This window comes from Hypomesus transpacificus, chromosome 23 (assembly GCF_021917145.1).
Source record: "Hypomesus transpacificus isolate Combined female chromosome 23, fHypTra1, whole genome shotgun sequence".
NCBI lineage: Eukaryota > Metazoa > Chordata > Actinopteri > Osmeriformes > Osmeridae > Hypomesus > Hypomesus transpacificus.
Window position 1 is genome coordinate 16,130,845 of NC_061082.1, and position 10,455 is coordinate 16,141,299.

General features: G+C 42.2%; 1 protein-coding gene across 2 annotated transcripts; it reads left to right on the forward strand.

Annotated features, from left to right (window-relative positions):
• Positions 1-5,349: 5,349 nt before the first annotated feature.
• klf5b (Kruppel-like factor 5b) lies at positions 5,350-10,057 on the forward strand. Of its 2 annotated transcripts, XM_047047581.1 has the most exons (5): positions 5,350-5,482; positions 5,598-5,731; positions 6,794-7,712; positions 8,091-8,150; positions 8,633-10,057. In XM_047047581.1, exons 3-5 carry the CDS (start codon positions 6,806-6,808, stop codon positions 8,809-8,811), a joined length of 1,146 nt encoding a protein of 381 aa, XP_046903537.1. In that variant the 5' UTR covers positions 5,350-5,482; positions 5,598-5,731; positions 6,794-6,805; the 3' UTR covers positions 8,812-10,057. The 2 variants fall into 2 exon arrangements, with proteins under 2 accessions (XP_046903537.1, XP_046903536.1); XM_047047580.1 differs by having other exon boundaries at positions 5,350-5,731.
• The last annotated feature ends 398 nt before the right edge of the window (positions 10,058-10,455 follow it).

Sequence of the window (10,455 nt, forward strand, 5' to 3'; positions counted from 1 at the left end):
CTAGACATAAATTAACCTGTTTAATTAGAAGGATGCCATTTTTGGGGAGGGGGGCTAGCAGTGTATATGGAATGGGGGATCTTTTATAGGTTCCATTTCATATGACTGATTGCATACCACATAATGAACTACCATAGGATTGAAGAGAGAATGGACAGTGACTTAAATAATGGTTTCTGGAGCCATATCCAATTGAGGAAGATCACTAGGTGGCGTGGCCGCGTCTCTTAAAAACTACCATCCATTGGCCAATTCAATAGACGTGTTTCACTGTTGCGTGAATTAGTCCCATATCCCAGATACAGAGTACTACAGTTGGTAGACAACTGAAATATTAGGCTAATTTATACACTGGATGTTTTGAGGCATTTTTTTTGGGGGGGAGCTTAAATTTCCTGTACCATATGGTCAGTGCTGACTGTTGTAAGGCCTTCAGTGCACAGTGCCAAACATGAACTCAGGTTTAAAAGCTCAGACCATCGAATGAGATCTCTTTTCCAACGTTTAGCATAATGAATTTAGCAGGAAGGTCTTCTCCCATCAGTACTGCCGTAGAGCAGATTAAATTACGTCTCACTGCATTAAAGCTTTGACGCTGTTTGGGCGGCATAGATGCATCAATTTGCAAAATTTCACATAACAGAATAAAAACCACCTAGACACCTATGTAAAAATGTCTTAGATCTACAGGAGCACTTTAACAGAGCTCCCATCCGTGTGCTGACGAGGCTAATGCATTTCTAATCATTTCCATGATCAATGTTATCCGAAATCAAATTAATCAACTAAGGCGCAGATCACCTTGAAAAACGGAAGAAAAAGTAAGAGAAAACTAGGCCTATGTAAAGATGAATACGTTATACATTGCTAAGAAGTCGATTCAGATCTCCGACACCTGCGTTCTTCACTGTTGTGACGTAGTGTGGACCCCTTCATTGTTGTGTTGTGATTGTGCGGCGGCAGAGTTCTCCGTTCAGCTGTGCTCTGGCATCTGTGCCTGGCCAAGCTAGCGCTGAATAGCTGCCTGATTATTTCAAATATGAGGGAATATTCAAACAAGGCTGATAATGCATTCTTCCATATGATTCTCCAGGGCTCGGACAGCTGTTCGGCAGCTTTCAGCGGCATGTTTAGAGAGGAACAGATTTCTGCTCTCAATTAATAGGCCCCATGGAAGTCGGCGAGAGATCTGACGAATGATACAGTATGAAAAACGTTACAGATTCAACTTGTCTTACACTGTACAGAATGTCTCGGAATGTAGATAGAAATATGGTTTTAACAGATGTTAAACTTCAGAATTAATGGATCTTAACAGACTACATTTCAGTGCCTGGGTAGCAAACATCTGAATAGTATCATCTTCAGACAATTATCTCTTCTATTGCCTTCTTTTTTCCACATAAGTATCCAGTTGTCCAATACAAACAGATTACACCTTGGACAATTTCGAAAACCTGTCAAACAAAGTGATAAAACTTTATTAACCAGTCAAATTCAGCTGTATCTGACAGGATAAATAGGGGCCAGCCAATGTGTCTTTGTTCAGCTCAACTTTGCAAGAAGGGGAACTGGGGCCAGTGTCATGTTATTCATTCCGATGCCTAGTAAAGTTTCAACTGTGAGATGTATTCTTTCAGTTGGTCTTTTTTTCTCTCTCTCTCTGTAGAACAAGGGGCATGCTGTGTGTCCCAGGGCACACCTGTAAGGTGCAAGCCCCAGACAGGCTTACCCCAGTGAGCCTTCCAGTTTCTACTCAATAGGCAATTATTCCCACAGAAGATAGAAAACTGTCAACTTCAAACAGTGGACATTCTTCAGGCAGATTAGAGTAAAATTATGTTTTCTTATTTTGGCCCCAGAGGATGAACCAGGCGCTTTTCTGCCAGCCTTTGTGGTGAAATCCAAGACAGTTTAAATGGCTGAGGTATGTTTGCAGTCGAGGTAATACTCAGGTCTCTTTATGAAAGGGCAGCCGAGAGGATCAGATTAGAAGTCCGAACAGCGAGAGTCTTTCAGGCCGAGCATGTCTATCGTCTCCGTCCCCCCTCAACCTAGCCTCCATGGAGGTTCAATTAAATGCCTGTAATAAATGTTTTGGTCTCAGCGATGCAGTACGGCTGAATTATCAAACGGCCAACTCTGAGAAGCAGATAACACGGTGGATGATCAGAGAGAGGAACGAATGGAGGGGTGGGAGAAGTGTGTCAGGGCATTAGCAATATTAGAAACTGTGTTGTTTTCACTTAAAGCTCAATTATAATAGTGGTTCCAGAAACAATTATATTGATGACTGCTTTCTGAGTTACTGTAATTAAATTATTCCATTTAATTAACAAATCATTTTGAATTTCTCCCCCGAGAACTGCACTAGGCCTCATCTGCTGTTTTACAAACAGGGATGGAGCAACTCTTTGTGGAATGGAAGTGATTACTAGAGCCAAATAAAATGGTGTCAGATCCGATAAATACTGACCAGAGACAAGCAGGCTGAGATGATGAAGCACGCACAGCACTCAGGGGACACGAAGGACACTATACACCGGATGCGTTTTTGAATTACATTTGCAGAAACTAGTGAGAGAGGATAAAGATCCATAAAAAATGAAATAAGAATTGAACACGTTATGGATTGCTTGCTTGTAAATTAATTGCCTTATGGGTTGTTAATGAGCTGTATAGAGCACTCTGGGAAGTTTTTATCTTGAATTTGAGATTGCATCTACGAGGAAATTTTCATCAGATAAAAACTGTATATTATTTTACTAATTTAAGGATAAACAAGATAGTTGACATCTTTATCAGAGCGAGAAAATAACCAACTTACTGCACTACAGCTTACCACTGCCATCTGGTGGGTATGTCTGGCACCTGCAGTAAAAATCTTTAAATATAGACCTTATCTGGGTTCTATTTCTGTTGAATTGGTGGTTGGAAACATCTTTCAATTGCTTTTAATAGGCAAAACAATAATCCATTTAGATTTAAAAGAACATGTTATATCACATGCTAATACTCATGACTTCCACAGACTCCTGAAAGGTTTGACTGCTTTCTGAGCTATTCCGTTCTCTTAAATAGAGAACCTCTTAAAATGGTGGCAACCCAATGCAGCGCTAATTGTCTCACGTGCACACGAGAGGCCTGCCCATATTAGTACATGTGGAGAAGCAAAGGAAGCAGAGACACTGTAAGCACATACCGGGCATTCTCCCTGATGTGAGCTGCAGTTGTTAGGCATATTCTAAGGTTTTAACACAGTGTGGGGTGATATGGACCGACGAGTCTGGTCGTCTCGGCTCACTTTCACCCTAGAAGAAGAGTCAGGGCCAAGAATGACAGTTGCTGCTTGAGCGACTGGGATGCTCCGGGATTTAAATTGCATGGTGAAAGGTCACCGGCTGGCTCTCAATCAGTCCTCCCCTTAATGAGATAATCACAATTCATACAAACACATTTTACAACTACACCTAATCTCAGCACTCGGTGAATTGTGTTGTAATGTACTTTTTCGTACATTACAACACAATTCACCAGTTCAGTCATTCAGTTTTGTTCCTTTGTACTCAATCGAAGTAGTCCTTATACCTGGACTACAGAGAGAAATTGGGAAACTGGGGATTCAATCAGTTCATTTGAGTCATTTTCAGCGTTTGAAGAAATCACAATTTATGTGTTTCGATTTATCCTTAAATGTTGCTTTCCAAGTCCTGTTGAATCAACAGAATAAACACCCATGACACCTTTCTGAAATCAGGTTAGGGTTTGCATATGTAACACATACAGACAACTTAAAAAATGTGAGGTTCATTTACTATACTATGGAATTATACCTTTGCTTTATATATATGGGGTTTTCTCAAACTATAATGTGGCATTATTAGCATACTGTCCAGTAGCTTGGAGCTAATGCTTCAAAATGGGCACAGCCCCACTGGAAACAAAAAAATATAACAAAAAACTGCCTCAAGAAAAGTGTCGTTCAAGGTCTAGTTTTAATACTCACCAAAGTAAGTTCCTTTTGTTGTGCGTGCTTTGTGTGTCAGTTTTGAAAGCATGTTTTCTTGTTTGTTTATTTTGTGTGTTTTTGTTGTTGTTGCTGTATACGGACGTGTGTTTGTGCGTGTGGGAGAAAGAGTGTGTGTGTTGTGTACGCTCATGTTTGCACGCTGTAATGGAAGATTGAATGGTGCTGTTTTGCTGTAACTATCTTTGTGTCACGTTTTCATCTGTGTGCCAAAACACAGGCATACCCATATTTCCTGCTTGAACACATGACATTAACGCTACCAATGAGCCAGTGTGGGAAAATAACCTGACTTGTCAACGATGTTGTTTTAACCACGGATGATCCACAAAGCTCCTGCCACCACTAGGCCCACACAGTCTTAAAGGCTGGATTACTCAGTCTTTTCAACAGTGAAGGTTTTTCACTGAGCCTTTCGTGGAAGTTACAATTCAGCAATAAGAACGAGACAAAGAGCAATGTTTCTAAATAGTTTCATGGGAGTGGTGAATCTCGTCTGAATTCAACGTGATTCGTGGACCTTAGTAAGTGGAATACAGCACACGACTGTGCCATTAGAAGCCTTAGCCACAAACTCTTTTTGAATAAAATCCTGAGCTATTTTGATCTAAACATCCCCTCAATGTCTCCCCCTGCCAGCATCTTAGCAGACTTCAACTGCTGCCCCTGGAATGTTGGCAGAAAGTATGCAGCTCTGACAGACAGCTGCACTGCAGTGGCGTTTTTAACATGCCAGAGTGGGACCCCACTGCACCAGCACACACACACACTGAGGGTCGGTGATGACTGAAAAATTATGGTTTGTGTGGTACTACTAATATACATACATGTGTTTATTTCACCAAGCAAATAAAGAGCTTGTGAGATGTCCCTAATCACGTGTCAGTACAAAGACAAGGTCAGTTAATATATAATCATAAATAAAGCCTAGGAAACTTAAGTATGAATGAAACACATGAAAAGTTAATCTGAAAAAGGTTACACCCTCTATTCATGGCACCTATTATTGACCGTATCAATAGCGTTCTTTACAAGGGGTCGTCCGGCCTTCTTAACACTGGTATGACGAAGACCAATGTTTAATCGAACATCCATTGATATTAAAGCACCATAGCTGAGACAGCTTGAGTCAACATGTTATTTTAAGAGCTCGTGAATAACTGCGTGAATTAATGGGCTCCTTCACTTGACAACTTAATCTGACATAATCACAGTTTTTTTGTCTGCTCCTTCCATCCTCAGATTCAATGTTTACGCTTGAGGAAGGTACTCATTAGCCCCGTGTAACAGCTATTTCTATTATAAAGACCGTGGCGTGTGTATTTTTCAACACGTTCAGCCCCGCCCTGGACACTGTTTAGACGCACTGATATCACGCAGTTGCGTAATTTGACAAGCCCAAGCGTAAAACAGAGGGAATGCCGCTTGACAGCTGCCTGGCTTTCGCAATTTGATGTAATGAGAAAGCACATATGCTGATTTTATTTCCAAAAGATCTTGGTTAATTGGACACAAACATCAGCGTTTATGGCCACTGACTTGTTGACGAAGAATGTTTGGCTTGCTCCAGGGCAGGACGCGCCGTCTCATCTTGAACTCCCACCGCTAGCTGACGGTCTGAAAGGTGAAGATCATGGACAAGTGTTTTACAACACGAGGGATGCAATCACTGGAAGTTCTTCATCTTTTCAAGATCACAGTCTGGTAGGTTACATTTATGTTAGAGATAGACAATATACTACATACCGTTGATATGGCATCACTCGATCGCAGCCGATACACACCCAGTTTTGAAATGGGGCGTATTGAAAATACATATGTATATATTATGAAATATGCGTTTTGTCTATAGATGGATTCTAAATATAGGCTAATAACCTAACATAGTTGATTAATCGACATTTTAGGCGACATCCAATTATCACATGTAGCAGGTAGTTCATGATTGCTTGACAACGCTCAGTGGGTTTTGCAATGAATGGACAGGCAAAGAGATGGTTTCTGTCTGTGTTACTGGCATTACAGTTCACCATTAGCCTAAGCCATTCAGTAACAAACAAAATGTATGCCCAGACAGTGCACTGAGATGCAACGTTGCACGCTGTCTCAAACTTGGATGCATAGCGCCGAAGAGCAGCTGGATGTTCTAATTTCAGCCCTAGATTCCCCTAGCTTAGACGGGAGCTCTTCAGACGCGCGGCTGCTGGGGTAGGGAGGGGGACTATGGGTCTTTTATGTGGCTACCCAAAACAGTAGCCTTCCTCGGTTCCTGCTACTCCGCGAAGTGATGTTCACCGGTTTAGTTGTTTTGATCATCCTAATTTAACTGCACTTAATAATGGTTCTATTTGGATTGAACCAGTAATACACGAAATTCTATAGCGCAATTCGAGCGACTTTGCGGTTTTGCATCGGTCAGCGTTGTCTTTTTTGGGAGCTGGAATGAACGGTTTTTACGGGAGAGGAGGGAATGTCGCGATAGGCCATCGGGGAGTGCAGTGTACATGATAAATGTTTCTCTGCTGACTGTAGCTTATGAATACAGGCACCTAGAGCTCGAGTTCACGCTGTGAACTGAGTGACCAGTTAATATTAAACGTGTGATTAACAAACTTCCATCTCTTGTCAGTGAAGTGATATCAAGTGTATCAAGGCTATAACCATAACACTTTGGTCTGTATAAGCTCCTTGTTCTTGAGCTCTCTAGGGATTTGGTTGGCATTCAAAATGTCACAATTCTGACTGACCTTTTTCCATAATTTCCAGGGAAGATCTGAAATGGATAAGTACCTCTCCAACCACACCCAGAGGGTAGCTGACCACAAGAGACTGTGTAGGGACAGCGCTTCAGTCCTGGAGCCTTCCTTCACTGAGGACCTGGGTTCTCCATATAGCATCAACATGAGCCTACTCCTTCCTGAGGTCAGCTACCTCCACCCTGGCTTCTGCAGGCCTCTGAGATCCATCAAGACAGAGCCCCTCTCCCACTCTCTGATCCCCCCCAGTTGCCATGGTAATGGAACGCCATCTGCCCTATCCGAGTACCAGGGCCACTACGCCACATCTACAGACACAGGTGGAGGAGGTTTGTTCATAAAACAGGAAATTCCCTCACTGGACTTCCAGGACGTCCCGTTGTTCCAGCTGTTGAACCCTGAGCTGGAGAATCTGATCCCTGGGCCGCTGGGGAACCCTGAGCTCCACTCTGGGGTCTCCATGACCCCCTCCAGCCTCCCCTTCTCCAACGCCCAGCTAACCCCAGCTCAGACTGCCTTATGCCCCATGAGCGGCCCCCACATTGGTGGTGGCAGCTACTCTCTCATCCCCCAGTTCAACCACCAGCAGAGACCAGCCTACCTACCCCCGTCCCCACCCAGCTCAGAGCCGGGGAGTCCAGACAGGGCAAAAGAACTGGTTCACAACATCTCCCCACCCCCCTCCTATGCAGCCAGCATAGCTTCTAAATTGACAGTCCCCAACAATGCCATTGTCCCAGTCCAGACCCCATCCACCCAGGAACGAGGCCAGGGCACCAGTGTTGGACCAGTCCAGGCCTCAGGTCAGGTCCAGGCAGCTGGTGTAAGCCCTGTGTCGCCAGGACCTATCCAGTCTTCTCCAATCAGGTTTAACCGCCGGAACAACCCAGATCTAGAGAGAAGGAGGATTCACCACTGCGATGTCCCAGGTAAAAGAACCTCAGTCTCACCTTTTCTTGCAAAGAAAATGATTGTTTTGTACTGAACTATAATCTTGCTTGATAGTGGCCTTGTGTACATTCTCAGACACAGTCACAATTGCCACAAAAATCACATAAAAAATCAATGCACAGTCATTCAAAGGTCCACAGTTCAAGCTGTGCTAAAACAGTGAAGAAAACAACTGACGTTAGGAACGTAATAATCAAACGAATATAACCATAGAAGACCCCTGTTTGCCAAACTTGAATGTTCTTTCTGATCACCAATATTAGAAAACCCCTCTCCTTTGGCTTAGTTTTCTTTGCTCATGGCAAATCCCTTTGTTATAATGACAACTAAAACATGTGATTTTCCCTTTTTGACAGGATGTAAAAAGGTCTACACCAAGTCCTCCCATCTAAAAGCCCATTTGCGTACTCACACAGGTGAGCGTTTGCCTTTTATAACATAATGAAAAGTTCGCTTATGGCCAGCCTTATTTTGGATGCAAGTATGTAATGTTGCTGGGCAGAAGAATGTTCCTGGCATGCTGATGCGCTCCGCTAGCTGACAGAAACCTGGCCCACATTCTACTTCTGTCAAGCCCGTTGGCTGTTTTTAAAATAAACAGAGTGTGTGAATCTTAACATTGTTGTTCTGGACATGAACATGAATCAACTAGACTTCATAAGAAATCGCACCAAATTGAGTAGAATGCCATGAAAGAGTGTCTCAGCATGAAATCTTTGCTAAAAGTGCCTGAAACCATTAAAACACAGCAGGTATTCACCCAAGGTAGTGAGGTAGAATAGCGAGGTAGAATCATGTTCTGGGAGAGGATACCTGTGTTTGTGAAGGACCTGGTAGTGGTGACGTACTACAGTCGTGTTTGCCGGTAGCTCACCCTCGTCTGTGTGCTGCCTTGCAGGAGAGAAGCCGTACCATTGCTCCTGGGAGGGGTGTGAGTGGCGTTTTGCCCGCTCCGACGAGCTGACTCGCCACTTCAGGAAGCACACTGGGGCCAAGCCGTTTCAGTGCGCCGTGTGTAGCCGCTGTTTTTCCCGATCCGACCACTTGGCCCTTCACATGAAAAGACACCAGAGCTAAAGGGCAGACCTGCCAACGCGCGCATCATCAGATTTGAATTTCACTTCATCCGTCGTCTCATTGAGATAATGACATGTGGCACTCAAACAAACAGCCACGTTACTGAATGTTGACATTATTTGACTGACCATATTCCTAGGATTAGACCACTTGTCCCTAGTGGAAATATATTTTTTATGTTAGTTATAGTGCTGGCCCACACAAGGAATATTGCTATTATAATTATTGCTACCGATATTATTGTAAAAAGGTTCAATGTTTACTTTTTGAACTGAAGTTTTTGTAATATATTTTTTCCATGTAACCCAACAAACTTTCAAAAAAATATTGGGCTGTGCCATGTTTAAGAGAGAGCACAAAGCAGTGTGCAGCACAGCACAGTAGGCACTAGACAATTATATGATTTCACAAGCCAATTCTGCTACTGTGTGTATGAGATCTACATTATGCTACTTGGTAAAAGACAAGCTCAAGACTTTTTACTGGAATGTACAAAGGGAATACTAAGTACAACTATGTTTTTTTCCTTTTATATTGTTTCCTGATATTTAATGATAAGAAATTATTTATTAGACATTATTTTTTACTCGATTTCAAAAGTGCCTTTGGATGTTTTGGAAGACTTCTTTGTCCTGCCTGCAGGGTACCATCTGGTACATTGTATACCTTGTATTTATGAAAAGACTGCTGCGTCCTGCTTGTAAAACTGTCATTGTATTTATTAACAAGTAAAATGTCATCACACTAATTAAATAACAGGGCAAGAAAGAAAAAACACAAGGAATCAGGTTGCTATTTGTTTAAGATGTAAATATTTTGTAAAACCTGCGTTTCTGATTCCTATAGAATGGTATTCTATGATGGTATTCTTTTCAAATTGATTTGAGTTTTACACTTCCGGGGTATTTTAATTGTTTTCTTTATGTTGTTCACGTTGTTGTATTTTAGAAGAGCTAGTAATAGAATAGAACTACAGTGTTGCTACAACTCACTTTTACTCATGGCTTAGGTTAGAATGGCTTACAGTTCATTGGTAACATGTTACTCAAATAGTTTACTTTTTGGAATCAAAGTAAAACTCCACAAGAACACTGTCATGTGCTGCTGTTGGTAATGAGCTCTGCAGAGTTGTTTGTGGTTATCATTGAGAGAATAGCATACTGTCGGCTGTATAACACCCTTGTGCTTAAACGGTTGCCTGGATGAGAAATGGAGCAACATTACAAATAAAATGTGTATTTAAAAATGGTGAAGTACTGTAGGTACATTTTATCCTGAATTAAATTAACTTCAAATGGAATGCATTGGGGTCGCTATTGTAGCGGACAAAAGGGGTCCATGGGTCAATGATGGGTCTATGTGCCTTTCCATGTGTAAAGAGGAGTGAGAGAAAGCACCATATAACCTCCAGTCATGCTTCGAGACATTCCTCATACCTCATGCAAGAGCAGCAAGGTGTCAATTTTGCTCATTAAACGACTATGCAAATAGACTCATGAAGTCTTTTCACCTGTCAAACAAAAGATGGTTGTCAACCTCCCACAGAGTCTTTGTCACAGTCAGTGTGAAGAGCAGCAGAAATAAATGTACACATCAGTGTGAATAAGCTTTCATGGCGTTGACACAGAATATTTGGTCTTCACA